General features: G+C 46.0%; 2 protein-coding genes across 16 annotated transcripts in view; both read right to left on the bottom strand.

Annotated features, from left to right (window-relative positions):
* The window catches only part of GLE1 (GLE1 RNA export mediator), a 43,897-nt gene extending 33,558 nt beyond the window's left edge, over positions 1-10,339 (bottom strand). Inside the window, exons 1-2 of the mRNA XM_033858763.2 lie at positions 10,172-10,339; positions 4,960-5,181 (exon numbers count right to left, since the gene is read on the bottom strand). Coding sequence (XP_033714654.1) covers positions 4,960-5,181; positions 10,172-10,270 — 321 coding nt within the window. The 5' untranslated portion in view covers positions 10,271-10,339. The remainder of the gene's footprint in view (positions 1-4,959; positions 5,182-10,171) is intronic.
* Positions 10,340-12,275: 1,936 nt separating this feature from the next.
* Positions 12,276-25,110, bottom strand: part of ODF2 (outer dense fiber of sperm tails 2) — a 30,841-nt gene continuing 18,006 nt past the window's right edge. For 14 of the 15 annotated variants that reach the window (XM_033858749.2, XM_033858751.1, XM_033858752.2 and 11 more), the window contains 12 exons: positions 24,803-24,874; positions 24,565-24,681; positions 23,745-23,930; positions 23,111-23,220; positions 21,238-21,373; positions 18,802-18,912; positions 18,552-18,656; positions 17,363-17,521; positions 15,915-16,015; positions 14,267-14,429; positions 13,718-13,843; positions 12,276-13,270 (listed from right to left, as the gene is read on the bottom strand). In XM_033858749.2, the coding sequence (XP_033714640.1) occupies positions 13,082-13,270; positions 13,718-13,843; positions 14,267-14,429; positions 15,915-16,015; positions 17,363-17,521; positions 18,552-18,656; positions 18,802-18,912; positions 21,238-21,373; positions 23,111-23,220; positions 23,745-23,930; positions 24,565-24,681; positions 24,803-24,874 (1,575 nt within the window). In that variant the 3' untranslated portion in view covers positions 12,276-13,081. Of the gene's footprint in view, positions 13,271-13,717; positions 13,844-14,266; positions 14,430-15,914; positions 16,016-17,188; positions 17,522-18,551; positions 18,657-18,801; positions 18,913-21,237; positions 21,374-23,110; positions 23,221-23,744; positions 23,931-24,564; positions 24,682-24,802; positions 24,875-25,110 lie in introns of those variants that run through there. The other variant, XM_073806677.1, reaches the window with a different exon arrangement.

The raw sequence follows: 25,110 nt of genomic DNA, 5'->3' as shown, positions 1-25,110 counted from the left end.
CTTGGCAATGTAGTCCAGTACCAGATTTACAGATGAAGAAACTGAGGCCTAAGGAGGGAAAGATGCCTGCCTGAGGGCATGCCACACTATTAGCAGGATCAGAACTAGAAACTGCTGCCTCTGAGAAGCTGCTCATAGAAACTTAAATTTTTTTTAAAATTTTGAAATAATTATAATTTACAGGAAGTTGGAAACGGTAAATTGATGGTACGAGCCACAGAACTTATTCAGATTTCGCCAGGTTTTACAGGAATTCATTTGGGTACGTGTACAGTTTTATGCAATTTTATCACATGTGTAGCCACCACCACAAAGTACAGAACTGTTCCATCACCATGAAGCTTCCTCGTGCCACACCTCTATATTGCTAATCTGTTCTGCATCTCTATAATGATAGCATTTCAAGAACGTTAAACAAATGGAACCATACAGCACAGAATCTTTTGAGATTGGCTTTTTTCACTTCGTATAATGCCTCTGAGATCCTAAGTTGTTGCATATTATCAAGGACTTGTTCCTTTTTATTGCCAGTCGTATTCCATGATAGAGATGTACCAGTTTGTTTAACCATTCATCTGTTGAAAGACATTTCACTGTTTCCAGCTTGGGGATATAATAAATAAAGCTCCTATGATCACTGGTGTACAGATTTTTATGTAAATATAAGTTTTGATTTCTCTGGGAAAAATGCCCAAGAATGCAACTGCTAGGTCATATAGTTAAGCACCTATTTAGTTTTATAAGAAACTGCCAAACTGTTCTCTAGAGCGCCTGTACCGTTCCACATTTCCACCCAAAATACACGAGTGATCCAGATTCTCCACATCATTGTCAGCATTTGGTGGTGTCACTATTTTTTATTTTAACCATTCTGATAGGTGTGTAGTGCTACTTCGTCCTGGTTTTAATTTGCATTTCTTTAATGGCTAATGATTGTGAACATATTTTCATGTACTTATATTGTCTATATATTGTCTTAGGTGAAATGTCTGTTCATATCTTTTGCTCATTTTCTAATTGAAGATTAGAAAGTTTTTGTTTAACCTCTGAGTTTTAAAAATATATTCTAAATATATATTCTCGATATATATTTTAAATATATTCTAGATACATAAACCTTTGTCAGATAGGTCGTTTGCAACTACTTTCTCCCAGTCAGTAGCTTGTCTGATCATCCTCTTCACAAGGTCATTCACTGAGCCACGCTTTTCATTTGATGAGGTCCAATTTATTAATTTTTCCTTCTATGGATTAAGTTGTTTTTTTTTTTTGCGGTATGCAGGCCCCTCACTGTTGTGGCCTCTCCCGCCACGGAGCACAGGCTCCGGATGCGCAGACTCAGCGGCCATGGCTCACAAGCCCATCCGCTCCGCGGCACGTGGGATCCTCCCGGACCGGTGCACAAACCCGCATCCCCTGCATCGGCAGGCGGGCTCTCAACCACTGCGCCACCAGGGAAGCCCGATTAAGTTTTCAGTGCCAAATCTAAAAACTCTTCACCTAGTCCTAGGTTCTGATTATGTTTTTTTTTTCCCTAAAAGTCTTATAGTTTTACATTTAAGTTCATGATCATTTTGAGTTAATTTTTATGTAAGTTGTAAAGTTTAGGCTAAAGTTCATTTTTGTGTCTATGATGCTCAATTGCTAGAAATATTTTTTAAAGACTAATATTTTAAAAGATGAAGTGTGAAATATAAACTAAAAAGTAAACTTTTTATGTATGTAATCATGCAGTCTTTCATAATATGAATAATCATCTCTGTCCTGTATTATTTTTTAGGATTATTATTTACTGTACAATAAATTCTTTCTTATTGTGAACAACTCTTGCAAAGACATTTCTCCAAAGAAGATATACAAATGGCTAATAAGCACATGAAAATATGCTCAACATCACTAATCATTTAGGGAAATGCAAATCAAAACCACAATGATACACTTCATGCCCACTAGGATGGCTTTTGTAAAACAAAACAAAATAAAAACAAACAAACAGACAAAAACAACCCAGCAAATAACAAACGTTAGCAAAGGTGTGGAGAAACTGAAACCCTTGTGCATTGCTAGTAGGAAAGTAAAATGATACAGCTGCTGTGGAAAACAGTATGATGGTTCCTCAAAAATTTAAACATAGAATTACCATATGATTCCTCAATTCTACTTCTGGGTACATACCCCAAAGAATTGAAAACAGGTACTCAAACTAATACATGTACATGCGTATTCAGAGCAGCACTAGTCACCAACAGCCAAAAGGTGGAAGCAAGCTAAACGTCCAGTGACAGATGAATGAATAAACAAAACATGGTACACACAGTGGAGTATTATTCAGCCTTAAAAGGAAGGAAATTCTGACACATGCGACAACATGGATGAACCTTGAAGACATTATGCTAAGTGAAATAAACCAGTCACAAAATGACAAATATTACATGATCCCACTTATACGAAGTACCTAAAATGGTCAAATTCATAGAGACGGAAAGTAGAATGATGGTTGCTAGGGACTGGGGGTAGGGGGAAATAAGGAGTTATTTATTTATTTATTTATTTATGGCTGCGTTGGGTCTTCATTGCTGCGCGCGGCCTTTCTCTAGTTGTGGTGAGCGGGGGCTACTCTTCGTTGTGGCACACGGGCTTCTCATTGCGGTGGCTTCTCTTGTTGTGGAGCATGGCACGCGGGCTTCAGTAGCTGTGGCATGCAGGCTCAGCAGTTGTGGCTCGCGGTCTCAGTAGTTGTGGCTCGCAGGCTCTAGAGAGCAGGCTCAGCAGTTGTGGCACACAGGCTTAGCTGCTCCATGGCATGTAGGATCTTCCCACACCAGGGATCGAACCCGTGTCCCCTGCCTTGGCAGGTGGATTCTTAACCACTGCACCACCAGGAAAGTCCTGGAGTTATTGATTAATGAATGTAGTGTTTTTAGTTTTGGGTGATGAAAAAGTTCTGGAGATAGATAGTGGTGACGATTACACAACACTATGAATGTACTTAATGCCACTGAATTGTACTCTAAAAAATGGTTAAATGGTAAATTTTATGTCATGAATATTTTACAATTTAAAAAAAGGTTTAAAATTTACAAACAAATGTTCATACCCTTTTATCTTTGACGCCAGTCAAATCATTTGGGCATTTACTTTAAGATATTAGCCAGAAGACATATTTTAAGATTAAAAACGGAAAGATCTCTCTGCAGAAAGTTTCTCAGTGTAATATCTTTAAAAGCAATGAAATGGAAAAATATAAATGCCTAATAATAAAGGAGCAGTTTAATAAATTACAGGATATTACATATCCTCTAAGTAGACATTTACAAAGGTGGAAATAACGTGAACAAATAATTCAAATAGTTCATGAACAAAATAAAGTTAGGAAGGAAAATCAGAACATGAAAGTGCACATACAATTTAATTATGCCAAGGTACAAGGATGCAGGCATATGAAAGTGGAAAGAAGTAACTGATGACTGAAATGATGAAACCATAGGGAGATTTAACTTCTTCCTTTTGTTGAATTGATAATATATATTCAGTAAACAAAAGTCTGCAGTGAGTATGAACAAAAAGAACAAAGAACTTTGTCTTTTGGAAGCTAAACGTGAAAAATGTAATCTCTACCTTTCTAAAGAGTTGCCTAGTCTTATTTTGCTGGCACAAAAATCTAAAACTTGAAAAAGCACAATAGTGCTTAGGAGTTTTGGGCTTCCCTGGTGGCACAGTGATTGAGAATCTGCCTGCTAATTCAGGGGACACGGGTTCGAGCCCTGGTCTGGGAAGATCCCACATGCTGCGGAGCAACTAAGCCCGTGAGCCACAACTACTGAGCCTGTGCGTCTGGAGCCTGTGCTCCGCAACAAGAGAGGCCGCGATAGCGAGAGGCCCGCGCACCGCGATGGAGAGTTGCCCCCGCTCGCCGCAACTAGAGAAGGCCCTCGCACAGAAACAAAGACTCAACACAGACAAAAATAAATAAATAAATAAATAATTAAAAAAAAAAAAGAAAGAAAAAGCACAATAGTGCTTAGAAGTTTAGAAGACTTTTTTTCTATTAACTCTTGTTATACTAGTTGTTATATCTTACTTTGATCCAGAAAGGATTTAATGCAGCTTATAAGGGAACATAAAGCATAACAACAGGACTTCCCTGGTGGTGCAGTGGTTAAGAATCCACCTGCTGGTGCAGGGGATATGGGTTTGAGCCCTGGTCCAGAAGATCCCACATGCCGCGGAGCAACTAAGCCTGTGCACCACAACTACTGAGCCTGCGCTCTAGAGCCTGCAAGCCACAACTACTGAAGCCCGCATGCCTAGAGCCTATGCTCCGCAACAAGAGAAGCCACTGCAATGAGAAGCCTGCACACCGCAACGAAGAGTAGTCCCCGCTCGTTGCAACTAGAGAAAACCCGTGTGCAGCAACTAAGACCCAATGCAGCCATAAATAAATAAATAAATAAATACGTCTAGAGATACAAAGAAAGAGAAGAGAAGAGAAAAGAGAAGAGCAGAGCCCCAGCAACAATTTAACTGTTTTAAGTGGGAGAAACAAAGGCAGGAACAAAATAGAGCCAGAAAGAAGGTAAAAACTCATACAGAAGCAACAATAAGGTATGTAAATCTAAGAGCAAGTATAAAATTTACTCTAAGCTTTCCAGCAGCCAACAACAAAAAGGGAGACCTTGTTGAGTTAAACAGATGCAATGCTCATGAGAAAAAAATCCACTTGCTCATGAAATTAATTACTATTCTTGGTACTAAGAATAGAGAGGAATTTCTCTCTCTGGGTCTTCATAAAGAGAACGCTGGGTGATGTGGAAAACACTGTCGCTACAAACAGCTACAAGAATTCGAAGAAGCAACCATTATTTTCTCCAGAGTAAGGTCACTGTAGTATGACAATGTTAAACACTTCAACTTTGCAGCCACCATTGTCTTTTGTCTTAAACTGATCAAAAGCCTTACCTTGGTTCCATCTGGTGTTGCTGAGGAGACTGGTGAGAAGGCAGGGTCTCTGACAGGAGATTTGGGAACAAATGAAGGTTGGCCGAGGGCTGAAGTAGATCTAGGGGATGTTGAAGTCTCAGAGGGAGGTGGGTTCTCTTGCATATTGGGTAGGACATGATCTACTACCCATCCAGAGTAAGAAGACAGCTTGGGAAGAGACATACATTCTTCTAAAACATCCTAGAGGGAAGAAGAAGGTTAAGCTCAACTTGAATGTCAACTGATCTAAGCAATCAAAAATAATTTTGTCCTTATAATCCACTACATGCTTTACTGAAAATCTAAGAAGGCCTAAATAAATATATACATACATACATACCAAAGACCCAAAGTAACTGTATTAACAATCAGAGATGAAGAGAAAGTACAGTAGCTTCTTGATAATGACCTTGACTATTATCCTTTTAGAGTATCAGACTAAATAACCCTAACTACAGAAAAAGGAACAATGCACAAAGATGGTCATTAAAGCAGATTTGAGGGCTTCCCTGGTGGCGCAGTGGTTGAGAGTCCGCCTGCCGATGCAGGGGACACGGGTTTGTGCCCCGGTCCGGGAAGATCCCACATGCCGCGGAGCGGCTGGGCCCGTGAGCCACGGCCACTGAGCCTGTGCATCCGGAGCCTGTGCTCCGCAACGGGAGAGGCCACAGCAGTGAGAGGCCTGCGTACCGCAAAAAAAAAAAAGCAGATTTGAAAGCAATCTAAAACGTTGTAACAGAAAAGAACATGAAAGGAATTTTGAAGTAAACTATGGTATACACACTCAGTGAATATTAGTCATTTAAAAATGCCAATTGTGAATCCTATGTAAGGTTCAAATTTTTCCAGTTTTATTGAAAAATAATTGACAAACACCACTGTAAAATTTTAAGGCCTAAACACGATGTTTTGATTTATATATATTGTAAAATGATTAAATAGGTTCAGCTAACAACATGCATCTTCTCATATAGATATAATCAAAAGAAAGAAAAAAGGAAAAAAAATTTCTTCTTGTGATGAGACTCTCAGCAGGTACTCTCTTAACTTTCCTATATATTGTATAGCTGTGTTAGCTAACAGTTGTCAAGTTGTATATTACATCCCTAGTACTTATCTATCTTATAACTGGAAGTTTCTATTATTTGACGACCTTACTTCATTTCCTCCTCCCCCAAGATTCAATTTTAAGTGAAAAAACAAGAGTATAAATAACTATGTCTACAATGATATAAAATAAATACAAATAAATACCCTAACAAATTTGAAAGAAATATACCAGAAGTTAAGCTTGGGTGATCAGTGACATATTTCTACTTGTTCTAATTTTCTGTATTTAATTTCTAAATGAACATGTTATACCTTTTAAAATGAAAATAAGCAAATAAAAAATAGGCATAGAAAAGTGCTTACTAGGGACTTCCCTTGTGGTGCAGTGGTTAAGAAGCCCCCTGCCAATGCAGGGCACATGGGTTTGACCCCTGGTCCAGAAGATCCCACATGCTGCTGAGCAACTAAGCCCGCGCACCACAACTACTGAGTCTGCACTCTAGAGCCTGTGAGCCACAACTACTGAAGCCCACGCGCCTAGAGCCACAACTACTGAGTTTGAGCTCTAGAGCCCCCAAGCCACAACTACTGAGCCTGTGTGCCACAACTACTGAAGCCCGTGCGCCTAGAGCCCGTGCTCCGTAACAAGAGGAGCCACCGCAATGAGAAGCCCGCACACCACAATGAAGAGTAGCCCCCACTTGCCGCTACTAGAGAAAGCCCACGCGCAGCAATGAAGACCCAATGCAGCCAAAAAAAAAAAGTTCATTTGGATCATATTTTAGATTCCACTTGTGATATCATATGGTATCTGTCTTTCTCTTTCTGGCTTACTTCACTTAGTCTGATAATGTCTAGGTCCATCCATGTTGCTGCAAATGGCATTATTTCATTCTTTTTATGGCTGAGTAGTAGTCCATTGTATACATATACCACATCTTCTTTATCTCTTCATCTGTCAATGGATATTTAAGTTGATTCCATGTCTTGGCTATTGTAAATAGTGCTACTAACAACATTGGGGTGCATATATCTTTTCAAAAGGGAAGCCTCATACACTGGGGTGCAGTGTATGAGGCTTCCCTTTTCTCCACATCCTCTGCAGCATTTATTATTTGTAGACTTTTTAATGATGGCCATTCTGACCAGCATGAGGTGGTACCTCAGTGTAGTTCTGATTTGCATTTCTCTGATAATTAGCGATGTTGAGCATCTTTTCATGTGCCTATTGGTCATCTGTATGTCTTCTTTCGAGAAATGTCTTCTGCTCATTTTTGGAATGGGTTGTTTGTTTTTGTTATTGAGTTGTACGAGCTGCTTGTATATTTTGGAAATTAAGCCTTTGTCGGTTTCATCGTTTACAAATATTTTCTCCCAGTCTGTAGGTTGTCTTTATTTTGTTTATGGTTTCCTTTGCTGTGCAAAAGTTTGTAAGTTTGATTAGGTCCCATTTGTTTATTTTTGCTTTATTTCTATTGCCTTGGAAGACTAAGAAAACACTGCTATGATTTATGTCAGAGAATGTTCTGCTTATGTTTTCCTCTAGGAGTTTTATGGTGTCATGTCTTATATTTAAGTCTTTAAGCCATTTTGAGTTTATTTTTGTGTATGCTGTGAGGAAATGTTCTAACTTCATTGATTCATGTGCAGTTGTCCAACTTTCCCAACACCCTTCTGAAGAGACTGTCCTTTCTCCATTGTATATTCTTGCCTGCTTTGTTGAAGATTAATTGACTGTAGGTGTGTGGGTTTATTTATGGTCCCTCTATTCTGTTTCATTGATCCATATGTCTGTTTTTGTCCCAATACCATGCTGTTTTAATTACTGTAGCTTTGTTGTATTGTCTAAAGTCTGGGAGGGTTATCCCTTCAGTTTTGTTCTTTTTCCTTAGGATTACTTTGGCAATTCTGGGTCTTTTGTGCTTGTATATAAATTTTAGGATTACTTGTTCTAGTTCTGTGAAAAATGTCATGGGTAATTTGATAGGGATTGCAATAAACCTGTAGATTGCTTTGGGTAGTATGGCTATTTTAATAATATTAATTTTTCCAATCCAAGAGCATGGGATATCTTTCCATTTCTTTGAATCATCTTCAATTTCCTTTCCTTTATCAGTGTTTTACAGTTCTCAGAATATAAGTCTTTTACCTCCTTGGTCAGGTTTATTTCTAAGGTTTCTTTTTTTGGGGGGGGGATGTGACTTTAAAAGGGTTTTTTTTTTTTAACTTTCCCTTTCTGATATTTCATTGTTAGTGTAAAGAAATGCAACAGATTTCTGTATGTTAATCTCATATCCTGCTACCTTGCTAAATTTATTTATCAGTTCTAGTAGTTTTTCTGTGGAGTCTTTAGGGTTTTCTATAGATAGTACCATGTAATCTGCATATAATAACAATTTTACCCCTTCCCTCTGATTTGGATACCTTTCTATTTATTTCCCTTGTCTGACTGCTGTGGCTAGGACTTCCAATTCTATATTAGATTAGGAGTGGTGAGAGGGGGCATCCTTGTCTTGCTCCAGATTTTAGCAGGAAGGCTTTCAGCTTTTCACCACCACTGAGTATTGTGTTGACTGTGGGTCTGTCCCACAATAAAAGTAGCTTTATTTGTCCCATAATAAAAGTAGCTTTTATTATGTTGAGATATGTTCCCTCTCTACTCACTTTGGAAAGAGTTTTTATCATGAAAGGATGTTGAATTTGAGACAACTTTTTACTCTTTCTTTACGCCAAAATAAATTCCAGGAGCAAAGTTTCAAATGTAAAAAATAAACCCATAAAAAACACCATCAACGGAGAAAATAATTTCAACTGACAAACTAGAAAAAAAGATGCAATATATATCACAGATAAAGGAATATTATTATCCTTAATACATAAAGAACTTATAAAATATTAGCAAAACCCCAATAGAAAAATGAGCAAAAGACATAAACTGGCAAATATACACACACAAGGTTACAAGTAGTGGATCACAACTCATTGAATAAAATAGGAACCCATGAGGATACTGATATAAACAATTAAACAGAAGGAACCCATGAGGATTCTGATATGAATAATTAAACGGAAGAGAAAAGAAAGCTCTTCCTTACAGTAGAACGCCAGCTAACAAACGTAGGAATGGTAGCTATAAAGAAACACCATTCATCTACATCACAGAAAAGACTGATTCAGGAAGAAATCACCAATAAATGCTAACGGTGGAGGTTTGATAAGAAAAAAATATTTTGGTGTAACCTTGGACTACCTCCCAACAAAATACTAAGAAGTTACAAAAGGGAAAATGATGAACTTTAAGTGAATTTTACGTGGAAATATCTGGAAGTTACCGTTGTAACCAAGTGATCAATGTGAGCATCACCGGTGTTGGGATGGGCTGAAGCATCTATGTGTGACTGATGTGACCTACTGAGGACACAGCATCATTTCTGTGGTAGTCCTGCTAAGAATGCATAATCTGAGTCTACACCATACAGATTCAGGCTGCAATTCATCCTATAGAATGTAACATATGTATTCTTTAAAACCGTCAAAGACATGAAGACAGAAATGCTTTAGAAGTGTTTCACATTTAAGTCTGAAGAGACAAGACATCATACCTGTAGCTAGATTACCAACAACTCGGAAAGAGGAGTTATGCCTTAACCGTCTCTATATTCCCCCACCTGCGCGGTCTAGTACAGGGCTTTGCGAATCTTAGATGCAGTGACCACGCCCCCATTAAAGTTCCCAGGTCCGTCCAACTTCCGTCGTCTAAAAGTTTGGTCATTTCACTGGCAGCAATAAGTTAGGTCCTGTTAACCGTTCACCACTAAATCTGGATCTCCTAACACAAGAGACGCGCAGTAAACTAACTGACCCTGAGAGGCCAGGATTGCTTTGACAACATAGGCGCAGGCACCTAACGCCAGCTGCGGGGAGCAATGAAGCCTTCAAAGAGCACGTCTGAAGGGGAGCTCCACGGAAGGCTAGAATAGGCGAGAGACGGTGGTGCACACACGGGAGTCAAGCAGCAAACCCGGGCTGTTACAAGAACGCACCGGTTCCCTGGCGCAGGACATGCCAAGGGCTAGGGAAGAGCAGAGTCCCGTGACGAGGGGCAGGAAGGACCACCGCCCCCTTTGGGGCCACTGCTCACCTCGCCCCGCAACAGCCAATCGCGGTGGTAGCAAATGCGACCTTTCTCAGACCTACGCAGCGCCTGCAGGGTCTCCCAGCAGCGACCCTCGGAAGGCATGGCCTGCCCCGCTACAGGTCTCCAGGGGCGCCGCTTGAGACAAAACGAGTCCTCGAATCAGCCGACCGGAAACAGGTGCTCGCTTCCGCTTCCGGGGCGCACACGTAGCGACGCAGTTCAATCCCGCCCCTAACGGCTGCATGGCCCCACCTCCGGCACTGAGCCCGCCCACCAACGCGCCTGCGCACAGGGCTTGGCCCGAGGCTCGCTCCCCTGCAGGGAGCTACGACCTGGGGGCTTCAGAAGGCTGGGCCTTCCGGGTTGCAGAAAACTGAACAGGTATTGATGAGCATGTGGAGAAATTGGAACCCTCATACATACGCTGCCAGTGGGACTCTAAAATGGGTCAACTCCTGTGGAAGACAGTCTGGCAGTTCATTAAAAGGTTAAAGAGGGACTTCCCTGGCAGTGGTTAAGACTCGTGCGCTTCCACTGCAGGGGGCGCGGGTTCCATACCTGGTCGGGGAATTAAGATCCCGCCTGCCTGCGGCCGAAAAAGTTACCATTAACCCAGCAGTTCTACTAAATATATACGCGAAAGAAATGTGTCCACAAAAAACTGGTAGAATATTGAATTACTTGTAACAGCCAAAAAATGGAAACACGTGTGTTCGTCAACCAATGAGTCAATAAAATATGGTGTATCCACAAAATGTGATATTATTGGGCCATAAAAATGAAGTACAAATACACGCTACGACATGAACCTTGAAAACATCGTGCTGAGTGAAAGAAGCCAGTCACAATATGGTATGATTTATGTGAAATGTCCAGAGTGACAAAGCCAGAGAAACAGACTATTAGTGGTTGCCAGGGGCTGGGGGGAGGGGAATGGGGAGCAGCTGCTAATGGTATGGGTTCCACTGGGGTGTGATGACAATGTTCGAGAATTAGCTAAAGGTGGTGGTCGCACAACTTTGAATATACTAAAAGCCACTGAATTATACACTTTAAAAGAGTGAATTTTATGTGAATTATCTCTCAGTAAATGAAATGTTCACCATTGTCTGAGGCCAGCTTTAACTAGGACCCTTTAACTTTTGACCCTTTTGCCCATTTCATGGGATCTCAGTCTGAGGCAGAAAGGAAAACTCTCGAGTTTGAAGCAATATAAACATTTCCCACAAACTCTCTGGACTTTTTGGAATACAACATTTTACGAAGAAAAATAGAACGCTCTTGGGAGAATACCAGCAATGGACCGGAAAAGAGGTGCTTCCCGCACCATCGTTACAAATAGCAGAACCCTGCACTGAGGAGGTTTTCATTAGTTTGGCAAACTAATGAAATGACAAACTATACAGAAATGAATGCACATCGGTGTAAGTTTGCCAACTGTTTTTTCTTAGGAAGAGCTTTCATACATTGTATGAAAGTTCAAGTCCATTTGTGTTAAGGGTGTGAAAATAGGCTTGGTTTTGTGGCAGTGGTAGCCGGTAGTAGTGATTTCAGTGACCTTCCTTGGCAAAATTAAAAGCTGGAAATAAAATTAAAAACAAACAAACAAAAAAACCCAAAACATTAAAAGCTGGAAACTACGCATGTCTCCAAAACGGGGGGGATGGGGGGGGTGGGGCGGTTCTGGTAGTGGAATCCAGATGGCTGGGTGGGAGCCATTGCTTTTGAGGACATAGGGGAACTCCTGGACTTGGGTTAGAGTGGCTGAGAGAGGACCAGACTGGATCTCCCAGAGGTCAGTACCAGCATAGTACACCAAATTTGTTCTCTTCTCTCTGAAGAATTTTTTTTTCTTTTAAATACAGGAAAATGTGAAGAGAACAAAAATAGCCCATAACCTTATCATTCAGAAAACAATTAACATTAAAAAAATAGTAATACATACACATCCCATCTTCCTCCTAACAGCTAAAGTAGGCTGCCCTCACACACTGAGCAGTGCCCTTCAGTGTGTCTCCTCCAGGCCTTTCATGGGATTGTAAGTGAAAGCACGCAAAGGAGAAAGAGCCAGCCTGGCCAAAATGAAATGAGGAGTCTCACACACCAAGTCCTTTAAAAACGTTTACTGGCTCTCCTGCAGCATTTTACTGAATCATTTTTAGAAGAGGGCTGGGGCGGGTAAAGGAAATCATCCGATGGAGACTTAAATACTGATTATAAAAGCTTTTTGTAAAACAACATACATGTTTCAAGAATAAATGCATTCCACAGATACAAACCTGGCAAAGAGAAAAATCAATGAGATTGGGATTGTACTTTTACAAGGCGAACTGGACATAAGCCCTCGAGTGTCTATTGGCAAGTGCGTGAGGGCAAGTGGCCTTGAGGAAACTTGGCCATGAGAGGTTTCCACTGGGCTTGGGAGGGGAGCACCTTGGGGAAAACACCATACCCGTGAAATAAGGGAAACAGCAAGTGAACATGAGGAGCAGTGAGGACCTCTGGCGAACAGCTCCTGCTGGTTCAGGTCAGGGAAAACCCAAGAGACAGTCCTAAAAAGAAGAGAGCTGTAAGGGAACTGGAGGGCAAGTCCAGTCCAAACATTCTCTTGGGAAAGGAATGAGAAAAGTCACGGTGAGTTACAATCTGACCCTAATAGTAGTAACTTTAAGGCCTGTCAGGGTAATTAAAAACTTCCGTCAGGCGATGCTGTCAGAGAGGAGAGAACGAAGTGGGTTCTGCTTCATCCCCTGCTGCTTCAGGCACTTTTCTGGAGCTAGTAGCTAAGACAAGACCCTGAACATACTTCATCACAGGACGAGAGAGGAAAACCAACAGGCTTTCTGGGTATGGCTTAGCAAAGCCTCAGTTCCCACGGCATCCATCCGAGCTCCTAGCCCAAGAGTGGCTGCCTTAGGCAGGAGGAGACCGGGAGCGGATGGGAGAGCTCGTTAGGTAGGAAGTGTAGGGACCATCCCCAAACACGTTGGCATAGGACGACTTCAGGAACTGGACGTAGTTCTGCATGCTGCGGTTGGTGCTCTCCGACTGCTCCAGGCGGTCTTTCAGGTCTTGCAGGCGGCTCTGGTAGCGGCGGTCAGCCTAAGAGGAGGAACGGGGGCGGGGCCAAGTGTGTGTGACATCCAGAACAGACAAACCCATAGCGACAGAGACTTTATTAGTGGTTGCCAGGGGTTGGGGCAGGGGAATGGGAGTGGCTGCTAACAGGTAATTTTCTTTCTGAAAATATTCTAAACCTGGATTGTGGTGATAATGGCACAACACTGAATATACTCAGAACCACTGAATTGTGCAATTTGAATGAGGGAATTTTACGGTAAATGCTGTCTTAACAAAACTGTTAATAAAAAAGGGGGTTGGCCTGGGATATCCTGAAGGGACGGGAAAGTGATGCGAGAAAAATAAAACCATGTCATATTCATAAAAACAACAGAACATCTTGCCCTGCAGGCGCCAGGAAGCTCAGATCTCAACCCACTCCCTTCTTGTCTGCTCCTACCCCGTCCTCCCACCCCCAGCCCGACTCACATCATCCCGGCTCCGCCGGAGCTGGCTGAGTTCAGTCTTGGTCCTGCTCAGCTGGGCCTCAAGGTCCAGGATTTTGTTCTGGGCTGCTCGCTCCTTGGAGGCTGCGTGCTCCTTGGTTTGTTCCACCTGCCAGAAACGCACAGAGGTGGGGCTGGCTTACCTGGCATGGGGAACACCTGGTAAAGAGAAGGCTGGGCCGCTCCCACTAACTGGTCTCGCTGCGGACAATTCTCTGGAGCCTCAGGGCAGGAGCAAACTGTGGGGACAACTTCTGCAACCCCGCTTTACCTGCCCTTTGCCAACGCTCCATGAGTCATCACCTAAGACGTGGTACACCTGTCTGATGCCCACTCAGGCAGCAATCAAAGGAGCGGTTGTGAATAAAGTGCCAAGTCCTTTACGATAATTGCTCACTTGATCCTTATGATGATTTCATGAGGCAGGTACTACTTCTATTTGCCCATTTCTCAGATGGCGAGATAGGCTCAGAGGGGTTAGGCGATTTGTCCAAAGACACAGAGATAGGTTAGTAATAGAATTGAGACTGACCTGCCTCCTGGCATCTTCAATGGCGCTCTCCAACTGCCTCGCCAGGGTCCCACATTCCCGGGTTTTCTCTTCTAGTCGCAGCTGGGACTGGTGGATTGCCTCCTCCCTCTTGGCAATCACCTGTAGGAACTCGATATTCTGGGCACTGGTCGCCTCCAGTTTCCTAGGTGAAAGCATTCAATCAGATCCTGCTCGTCCCCCTGCCTGTCGGGTTCCACACAGCTGGGGGCTGCCAGCCACCCCGGGCTGGGGTTCTCACCACACCAAGAATCTCCAAGGAACAACAGGAATAAACCAAAGAAATCTGCTGAGCAGCAAGGCAGCAAGGAGCTGTACGAAGAGTGGGAGAAGCACAGACTGACCGCGGCTGTGCTAAGTCTGTATGTCATCACGTGTAATACAGCAACTTGCGGCTCAGGCAGGTGGGTTCCATCATGATTCCCACTTTACAGATGAAGAAACTGAGCCGAAGACAGCTGAAGTCACTGGCTGAGGCCAGCACAGCTAGCACGTCTGTCACCGAAACCTACATGCTTAACTTCTTCTGTTCACTGTTGCCTCCCTCAGCAAAGGGACTTCAGCTGCGCCACTCGACATCATACATGACCAGCCATGGGGCAGCAGTGACCATCCCGTGTGTACACATGGTCCCCGCTGCACTTCCAGGGCACCTTCCAATTTAAGGAGCTCTGCAAGTCCTGCTGAATCCAGCTACACCTTCGAGGCCAGCAGAGTAGAGGTGGAGCCCAGGGCAGACCACCTGCTTTAAGTCCCTGCTGGCAGGCTGTGTGAGCCACCTGGGCCAGTTACAGCCTCCTGGGACCCCAAGCCTTTCACCTCTGAAAACTGAGGCTCCAGCCCTCATTTTACAGATGCTAAAAGCCCTGGAGGAAGACAGTCTAAGTCGCAGCTTTGCCAAGTACCAGCTATATGACCTTGGGCAAGTCACTTAACCTCTCCCTGAGCTCAGTTTCCTCACATCTAAGATATCAACTCGTATATACTAACATATATGGCACATTTTTGCATGCCGGGTAGTAATGCTAAGCCCTTTGAGGATTATCTCATGGAGGACTCACAATAATCCCATGAGCTGGGTTGTTATCCCTACCTTGGTCCCTTTCTCAAGGTGAGTAAACAGAGGTTCAAAGGGTGAAATGACTTGCTCAAGATCACAATGCAGGTTAAGTGGCCAAGTTGGGACCAAGGCCCAGAGCTTCTGATTCCAAAATGTGTCCTCTTTACCCGACTGCTTCCAATAGTCCATGAGGAACAGGGAAGAACAGATCAGAAAGGTCTTGGGAAGGACGATCGGGAACAAAGAGCAGAATGGGGGAAGGCCCCCATCGCAGCGTCCTGGCCCTGCCCGTTTGCTTGGACGAAGCGTGCCTTTCTGATAGGTGATGCCTATGGATGGTCTGACCTTGATCACACTGCTATGGAGCGTCCCCCCTGGCCGGAGAACGCCTTCCTCTCTCCCACAATGCCTACCACTGCAATGGAAGCAGCTTTTCCTCTAAGGTCTGCCTAGTACCTTCCAGGGCCTTGAGTCCCTCAAACACTTCTGCACACTAGGCCCAAAGCAGCTAAGTGGCTGAAAGTCTCAGGTCCTAGGAAGAGGACAGAGATGGGACCAAGTGCCTCTAACCTCTCCAGTTCATCCACCTTCAGACTCAGCTGTTTATTTTCCTTCTGGGAAGCCTGATGTTTCTCTCTTGCCATCTCCAGCTTGTCCCCCTGATGTTCGATCTAAAATGACAGGAACACAGACTGGTTTACGAAAGAACTTCCCGGTACAGCCCTCCCTTCTCCCTGTGACCTGTCATCCACACCCAGGAGAGAGGCACACTGCCCTCAGCAGGCATCTGAGTCTCAACGCACAACCTGGAGGAGAGGGGAGAGCGGGGACAGGTTAGGCCCGACCCCCGAGACTGAAGGCTTTCCTGCGCCGAGAGAAGCCAGCTTCGATCCTGAAGAGCCACGACGACACTTCCTTGATCAGGAGAGGCCAGTCAGTGGGATCTGGGCGGACGTGAGAAGGCAGAAGCAGACGGCAGGCCTAACTGGCCCACATGACACACCACGGAGCTTTACCGAGGATGTAGTTGGGACCGCTGAGTTCATTCTTCTTAAATGGGGACAAATGCAGGCAAGGCCACAGGAAATCTACTGAGTCCTTCAGGCTGGCAAGTTTGAGAAGTTATCCAGAAGGCTGCTTTCTGCAGAAGCCTCAGACGTCTGGGCCTGAAAGGCCCTGAGAATTGCTCAGGTTCAAGAGAAGCCTGGTGATTTAAGAGTGCTGAGAACCTGGGCTTGGGAACCAGACAGAGCTGGCTGGGTTCCAATCCCTGTTGACAAGTATTAGCTCTGTGACCTCAGGCAATGACTTCTCCCCTCTATGCCCTGGGCTGCTTTCTGTAAAATGGGGAAAATAAGACCCCTTACAAAGTTCCCGGGAGAATTCAATGAGGGAATGCTGGAGCACCGAGCACGTGCTCAAACAATGGTAGCTACTTTCACTGGTACTACAAGGAAGCAGGTTAAGAGAGGGGAAGGGTCTTGCCCAAGGTCACAGTGCAGACGAGAGGCATAGCATTTCTTAGACACCGTAGGCTTGGTTCCAGTAACCCAGAGGCAGACTGCTTCTGGTAGAAAGGAAGTCCTCTTTCAGGACCCCTAGCTCAGGCAAGGGGTCTGTTAAGACTACGGAAAGGCAGCTAAAGCAAGAGAAAGATGGAAAAAAAGAAAACCTATGGCTTGGTGTCTGCTGGTGGCGCATGGCTGAGGGCAGCAGCGGAGCGGGAAGGGCAGAGGCTGGCGGAGCCTTGGAACCCTCGGGGAGGGGCAAGAGCAGGAGGGCCCGGCAGCTCCAATCGAGTGGCGGCTCCTATAACTACAATCACATTGTGCAAACACAAGGCATTTGGCACACCAGACTTTTATTTCACAGCACTGATGATAGCTCACTCCTCTGAGAAAGCGGCAGCCAAGAAAAAGGAAGTGGTCCTCCCTGGGGGCCGGGGGGCGTGCAGCTCATCTTGGTAAGCGGGCCCCTGCTCGGGCTAGTTCGTGGGAACCTTTCTGCCAGTCCCTTACCCGGCTGCGCAGGTCTGATATGATGGCTGTGAGGTCGATATTCTTCCTCTCATAGCCCTGCAGCTGGTCTTGGCACTCTGCCAGCTTAGCCTCCGTGATCTTGAGAATATCAGGCAGCTGCTGCAGGTCAGCCAGCTGGGACTGGAACTGCCTCCGCGCCTGGAGTGGGAGAGAGGGGCCCACCGTTGGGAAGGGCCTGGCTGTTGAAGAGGCCAGGCAGAGTGCTTTGGATTTAGGGCAGGGCCGCCCTTAGTCCCCAGAAAGGATCCTGAAAGATCCACGGGCAGAAGTGCGGCCTCCCTGCAGGCCACTGAGGGTGTCTAGCTGATCTCTGGGGGGACACACTTGGCCCTGACTGGCCACTTGAGCCTGCCACTCCTTCAGTCATTGAAGAATAATGGCAACCATGTAGCAAACTCCAGGACCCAGGCATTACTCATTAAATTCATACAACAACCTATTAAGTAGGTGCCGTTATCCCCATATAAGGACGCTGAGGATCAAAGGATCATTTGCCCGTGGTCACTCAGCTACAAATTGGCAGAGGCAGGATTCAAGTCTAGTCTAACCTCAAAGCCCCTGGGAAGGCAATCACAATGCTCTAGGTCAGAGGGAAAGCTACGGCCTATCTGGGCTTAGTGCATCCTTGTATTAACGAGGAGCCTGAGGACTAGAGAGAGGCAGTGACTTGCCCAAGGTTATGCAACAAGTTAATGGCTGAGCCTGGACTCAATCCATCTCCAAGGTTACTATTAAGATGACCCCTTTGCTTCTAGAGAGACAAGTCGTCTCTAGAAGAATAAGGCTCTTTGGGGAAGGGGACAGGAGGAACACTTTCGGTTGGCACAAAATAAAGACACCACACAGAATGAAATAGGCACAGCTAAGGCCTGACAGATCTGTGGATTTGAATCCACTTGGATGTTCCAAGCAGGGGAACTTTTTTTTAAGGAAAGTGAAGAAAGAAGGTAATCAGGATGAGAAAGAGGGATAATGAGGAAGCAGGAGAGAAGGAAGAGATGAGACGAGGAAGGAGAGAGTATGTACACAATAGAGTGGACCAGCCCAGCAATAAGAACCTTCATGAATCTCTGTCATCCACATCGGAAAGGGCCAATGACAAACAAGACGGACAGACTGACAGACATGGGACTGGGTAGGGGAAGAGAGCGAGGAAGGGGAACAATACCGTTTCAATCTCTTTGTTCATCTCATCTTTAAGGATCTTGTTCTCTTTGTCACAGCGTTCCAGCTGGGCAGCCACTTCATCAGCCTCCAGCCTGGTCTTCATCACCTGGGGACCAAGAAAGCATCAGGCCATCTTGGGCAGAGCCAAGTTTTGGTGAAAAACACCTTCCCAGGAGAGGTCTTATGGTAAGTCTCCATCCCAGCCTGCTGGGAGGCGCTGCCCTGGCAGGCTTGGCACCTGAGAGGCCTACCTGACTCTTATAGTTGTCAATCATTCCCTCGTAGTTCTTAACCGATGCCTTCAGTTGCTGAACCTCGACGTGCGCCTGGCTGAGTTTCTCCTCCATAGGGGTGAAGCTAGCCTAGAAGGGATGGCTCGTCGGTCACCAGCGGGAAGGTTCCGGGGCAGGTGGCCATCCCAACCCCAGCTCCTACTCCGAGGGGCCAGCAAAGGGAAGCCCCACCTACTCAAACCCACACCAGCAGTTTTCCTCAGAGAGGCACCAGGGCAGGATTCCTGATAAGACCAACTCAAGTGCATACAGATGCAAATAAGAGACTCCTGTGTTTTTTGTTCTTATTACAAAAAGCAGTACATTATGGGGGAATTCCCTGGCGGTTCAGTGGTTAGGACTCAGTTCAGCACTTTCACTGCCAGGGGCCCGGGTCCAATCCCTGGTTAGGGAACTAAGATCCCACAAGCCTTGCGGCTTGGCCAAAAAAAAAAAAAAAGAGCACTACATTATCACTAAAGAAAAGGGAGATAAAACCAAGAAAAATGAATCATGATGCCTTATTATATGGCTATATATTGATAACCGTGTAGCTATTTTATTTTTTCCAATAAGAATGGGATTATGATATACTTACTGCCTTGCAACGAACTTTTTCAATTAACAAGTAAGTTGGGAACTACTTCTCTCATCAATGAATGTTCTCCTACAACCCAAATGCTCACCTTAGCAGATGGGACAAAATAAATCACGGTATCTCAAAAAAATAACAAGCAATCATTTAAAAGAGATAAAGCAAAAAAAAAAATCTAAAAAGATATCCACGGAATATGGTTGAAGGAGAAAAGCGAGCTGCAGAATAATGGTTGGATGAATGGATGTGCATGTGTTTGAATGTGTATGTGAGTATCAGGGGAAAAAACTGGAAAAATACACATCTACGGTAACAGGGACCTTCACTTCTATATAACGTTTCTGTGATGTTTTCAACTTTCACTATGAGCATATTTTATCTTTGTAATGATAACAGCTAGGAAAATACACTTCTACAATCATTTTGAACAGTCACACTGTGTTTCACCACACAGACATACCATACTGCAACCAATACCCCAGCTAATTGTTAGACACGGGGCTTATCTGTCATTTATCCAACAATTGCACTACAAGAAATGAGATACTACTATCCTCCCACCAGAGTGGCTAAAATGAAGAAGATGGACAATACCAAGTATTATCTCACATATCCCTGATGGGAGCGGAAATCTGTACAACCGCTTTACTATTTGGTGACATCTACCACAGCTGAATTTGTGTACACCACCTGATGACTTGGCATTTCTATTATACTTCAAGGTATAGAAACTGTAAAAATACACCAAATATATGCACCAAAAGAGGTACAAAGACGTTCTACAACCCAAATGTCCACCGACAGGAAAATGGATAAACACATCGTGGTACATTCATACACTGCACTGCACTGAGAATGATGAACTGCCACACATGACATGGGTAACTTCCACAAACATAATGCTGACTAAAAGCCATGAAGGCCAGGCACAAAGTTCAAAACCAGGCAAACTAATCTGCGGTGACAGAAGTCAGGATAACCGTGCCCTTGGCAGGGGGTGTCTGTAACTAGGCAAGGTCACCGGGGTGCTGGCTTTAAGGTTCAATCAGGGTGACTGATGGACAAAGTTACATTCATTTTGTGTACCTTTCTGTATTATACTTCCTTAAAATCAATTTTACTTAAAAAAAGTCAGTAATAAATAAATAAATAAATAAATAGATCTAGATGTTATTGCCCAGATCAACTAAAAACCAAGATCCAACCTGGCTCTGCAACATCTACCTCTTTTCGGTTGCCTCTCGCCCTCGGTGATCTGGGAGGGTGTAGAGGGAGTGGTTAAGAGCTAGTGGTTAGAGCCCCAGGGTCAGACTGAGGTTCAAATCCCAACTCCAACGCTTCCAAGGGCAAAATCTTGGCAAGAAACTTAAACTCTAAGCTTCAGTTTCCTTATTCTGTAAAGTAGAGATAATAATTACACTATTGGGAGGCTAAAGTGAGAATTAATGCATGTGAAGGGACCCAGTAGTGCCCCAGAAGAGTCAATGTTAACCTCAAAGTCAGGTCCATCTCACGTGCAGGGGCTGACTGTCATGCTAAGCACTTCACATGCATCACCACCTTCTCACAAGGACCTCATTTCCTCCCGCTGAGGAAACTGCAGCAACACAGGAGGAAACGTCCCGTTCAGGTCCTGCAGCTCTAAGAGGCAGAGTCAGGACTTGAATCCAGGTCTTTCCGACTCCAGAACAAGCCCTCTTATCACGCTGCTGCCTCCAGGCCCTCTGAAGGCCCCGGTGGTCATCTCTGGGGCCCAACCAGGAGTACCATCAGCCTCTGCTCTCCACCCAACCGTCCTGGTCCCGGCTCTCACTACCGACCTTCAGCCTCTCATTCTCTAGCTTGAATGCGGAGTACTCGGCAGTCTGCCGGTGTAGTCTCTCCACCAGGCTGTCCCGGTCTTCCCGCATCTTCTCCTCCAAGGTTTGTTGTTGGTTTACAAGATCTGTCACCCGGCTGGAAGGTCACAAAGTGAAAGCAGACAGAATCAATTCCACAGGTTGTGAGCAGCCCTGGACTTGGTATGGAGTAGGGCCAAGTGTTCCTACCCAGGTCACCCATGTCTCTCTTCTTGGCACCTGCCTGCTCCCCAGTCTCCACCCTGAGGAGCAGCTGCCCTGCCACTGCCGCCTGTGGCATTCCCAGGTATCCCACTTCGTATTAACAGCCTTTTAAGGTTTGTCTCTCATACCACCCCCTCCAAGAAGCCTTCTCTGTTGTGATCCTCCCGTGAGGCTGAGACACTCCCTGAAGACAAAGTCCAGAGACACAGTCCCTCCCCAGCTCCCCACGGCACCCCCTGGATCTCTTAACCCGTTAGGAACTGAAGTTAGGACAGAACTCGCAGGCCCAGTGGTCAGGGATAACCCCAGGCACCCGTCTCCCTCAGACACATATTCCACTGGGGTTCTGTCTCCTCCAGTCGAGGGCAGGTGCCATGAGCAATAACAAGGCACAAGCTTCCCTTGCTCCCTTCCCCTACCCGCAGGCCCTCAGCAGGGCTATAATCCAAGAATAGAGACTGAGGAGAAGAGCACTGGGGCTTTTGACTGTAGACCCACCTGATACTGCAGAACCTTTGCACAGTGTATGTTTTCAGTATTGATAAATTACAGTTCACCACTCAGCAAATATTTAGTGAGTACTGACTAGGCCCAAGGAAACGCCTTGTATTGGTTTACTGGCAAACTCCTACGCAACTTTATTTTTTAGTTTTTAATTTTTTTAATTTATTTATTTCATTTATTTATTTTTGGCTGCGTTGGGTCTTCGTTGCTGCACACGGGCTTTCTCTAGTTGCAGCGAGTGGGGGCTACTCTTCGTCGAGGTGCGCAGGCTTCTCATTGCGGTGGCTTCTCTTGTTTCAGAGCACGGGCTCTAGGCGAGCGGGCTTCAGTAGTTGCGGCACGCGGGCTCAGTAGCTGTGGCTCGCGGGCTCTAGAGTGCAGGCTCAGTAGTTGTGGCACACGGGTTTAGTTGCTCCACGGCATGCGGGATCTTCCCGGACCAGGGCTCGAACCCATGTCCCCAGCATTGGCAGGTGGATTCATAACCACTGTGCCACCAGGGAAGTCCAATGCATTTGTTTTTTTACTGCTGTAACCTTCAAGGCCAACACATAGCCTGTTATATAGTATGCTCGATAAGTATCTTTAAATGAATGATCACATGACTATAGCTGACTCTGAGAATGGTCACTGTTGACAGTTCACCAGTGGCAAGAAAGGTATGAGTTCAGTCATCTTCAACTTGAGGCCACTTTTGCCCCCTACTCCCAGGCCATACCTCTGACCTACTGACTGGTGGACAAAACGACTGAGAGAAGACAGAGGGATTACCAGCTGCCCTGTGCCCCAAGGACAGGAAGGAGGATACCTTCCTGGGTGCCTGTGCCCATTTCCCATGCCGTGCAGACTGGGGCCCAGCTCAAGCCCAGGTGTGAGCAGAGAAGGCCCCTGCATAGTGCCTGCCGGGGGGTAGGATGCTGGGGCGGGGGCTGGCACCAGGACCCAGGGTCCAACCAGAAGGCCCACCCCAGGGCCGCCCACAGCTCAGTCCGATGCAGTCCCTGACCAGAGGAGACCAGATGGCAGCTGTGTGAGCGACGTGAGCTGTCGCGGGTTGCCTGGCGCCGTGCACTGGCACACCCCCTCCTCCCATTGGCCCACACGCCCTCTCCTAACACAGACGTACTCGTTCAGGACAATAATTTCCAGCTCGAGGTCCCCCTTGTCTTTCACAACTTGGTTGTAGCGGCTCCTCCATGATTCCAGAGTGGATAAAGCTTCAGCAACATAAAGATCCTGGGAACATGGGACAGAAGGGTCCATCAGCCTGGTGTCACCGCTGAAGCCAAGCGAGCTGGGAGTCACCCCAGGTCACCCCTCACCCTGATAACTTCAACCTCACTCCTGAAATTCCTTCCTAGAAGCACTGAGAGTGAAGTGGGAGCCCAGCTGTTGCTTTTCAGTTTCCAGCATCCCACGCGCCCTGACTGCAAATCCTTCCTTAACTGTCATTCCCACCCACAATATGGACGTGGTTAAAATGTCCCACAAACCCTCCACTTGTCTCCAGCCAGCTGCCCACCCCCATCGTCATCCTTTTACCCATTTACTGCCCCCCGGCCTCTCCCTCCACCCAGCAGCCAGCAGTCCTCCCAGCTCATTCACCCTTTTCCACTGCCATCTTCCTCTCCGTTCGCCCACCCGCCCGGCCACCTCTACTCAGCTTTTCACCTCTCCCTGCTCAAAGCAGCCATTCGCTGGCAGCCAACCCACCCCCGACCCTTCACCGTCGGCCAGCCCTTCTCGGGGAGGCCTGCTACCTTGTCAGCAAGCTGCACGTGCAGCTGCTCAGCGTACTCCTCACTCTTCTCAGCTCGTTCTTTCTGGGCTCGGATGGCCCTCTTCAAGGACTCTTTGTCTCGTTCTCCCTTCTGCTTCAGTTCCTTCAGCTGCTCCATGATGGCCTCCACTTCCACCTTATGCTGGTTTCCGCTGCGCTCCAGGTTCTGGGAGAGGACGGCCCGGGAGCAGGTGCGGGGAGAGGGACAAGGAAGGCCGGGAAGGGGCAAGGCAGAGAGTAGAGGTGAGAGGGGACGAGCAAAAAGAAGGAATGAGGGAGAGAGAACTCAGGTCAACTGTGTGGAGGCATAAAGCTCCCACAGTGCAGAGCAGAGGTGGAGGCCCTTCCCAGCTCTCCGTAGCACCCCTCCCATTACTGAACCCACTGGGGTCTTAGTGTGAAGATAGAGCTCTTCTGGAATCCTTCCTTGAACTCAGCATAGTGGTCAGAGATATTCCTCAGTCCCTCAGCAGAGCTGTGACCTCAGCAGGTCCCTGGCTCAAAGATGCAAGCTGCATTGGAGCCCACCCCCTACCCCATGGGTAGTTATGAGAACTAAAGGCCTAAGGGATTAAGTGATTGGCTCAGGGGCATGGCACCCAATTGGTCACCGCTGGGAAGGGCACCCAAGACCCTCAGGGTCCACTGCTCTTGCCACTGGCTCAGAGTGCTTTGCCAACAGCGGCCCTGTACACCTTTAGGGCAAAGCCTTCCTGAGTGTGAGAGCCTTGGCCAGGTCACTGCCCTTCGAATGCCAGGCCCCGCCCCCTCCCTTCCCCACTTGTGGGGCTGGCAGGTACCTTGATCTGCATGCAGAGGCGACTGTTCTCTGCCTCTTTGCACCGAAGCTGTGCCTGCAAATGCCCACGCATGGTCTCCATGGACTTCGAAAGCTCAGATGCTGTCTTCGCTTGAGCCTTTGGAGAGACAGAGAAAGTGGCAGAGCCGGGGTTTGAACCCAGCTCTCTGGTTCCAGAGCGCACTCTACCCACTAAGCTCTGCTGGCCCATATAGAGGAGCAACTGCTGGGGATGGTACCTTCTCACATTGTATTTCCTGGAGGAGCTCTTCCACCTCCTTGTCTTTGTCTTGCAGCAGTAATAGCAGGCGCTGGAGAGGGCACACACACACTGTCTGAGCTCCCTGCGAAGGGTGAGGAGGCCCCGCCCAGGGAGGACAAACACTCCTGTGAGTGCCTGGTCACTGGGCCCAAGTCCCAAATACATTGGCCCAAGTCACAGAGACCCTAGCAGGAAGCACCCAGCATCTGTATCACAATTTTTTACAACAATTTAAAATAATGCTAGTTGTGGGACACACTGAAACACAGACTCACAAAACACTAA

The sequence above is a fragment of the Tursiops truncatus genome, chromosome 6 (assembly GCF_011762595.2).
Source record: "Tursiops truncatus isolate mTurTru1 chromosome 6, mTurTru1.mat.Y, whole genome shotgun sequence".
In the NCBI taxonomy this organism is placed as follows: Eukaryota; Metazoa; Chordata; class Mammalia; order Artiodactyla; family Delphinidae; genus Tursiops; species Tursiops truncatus.
This window is presented reverse-complemented; position numbering and strand designations above follow the sequence as displayed.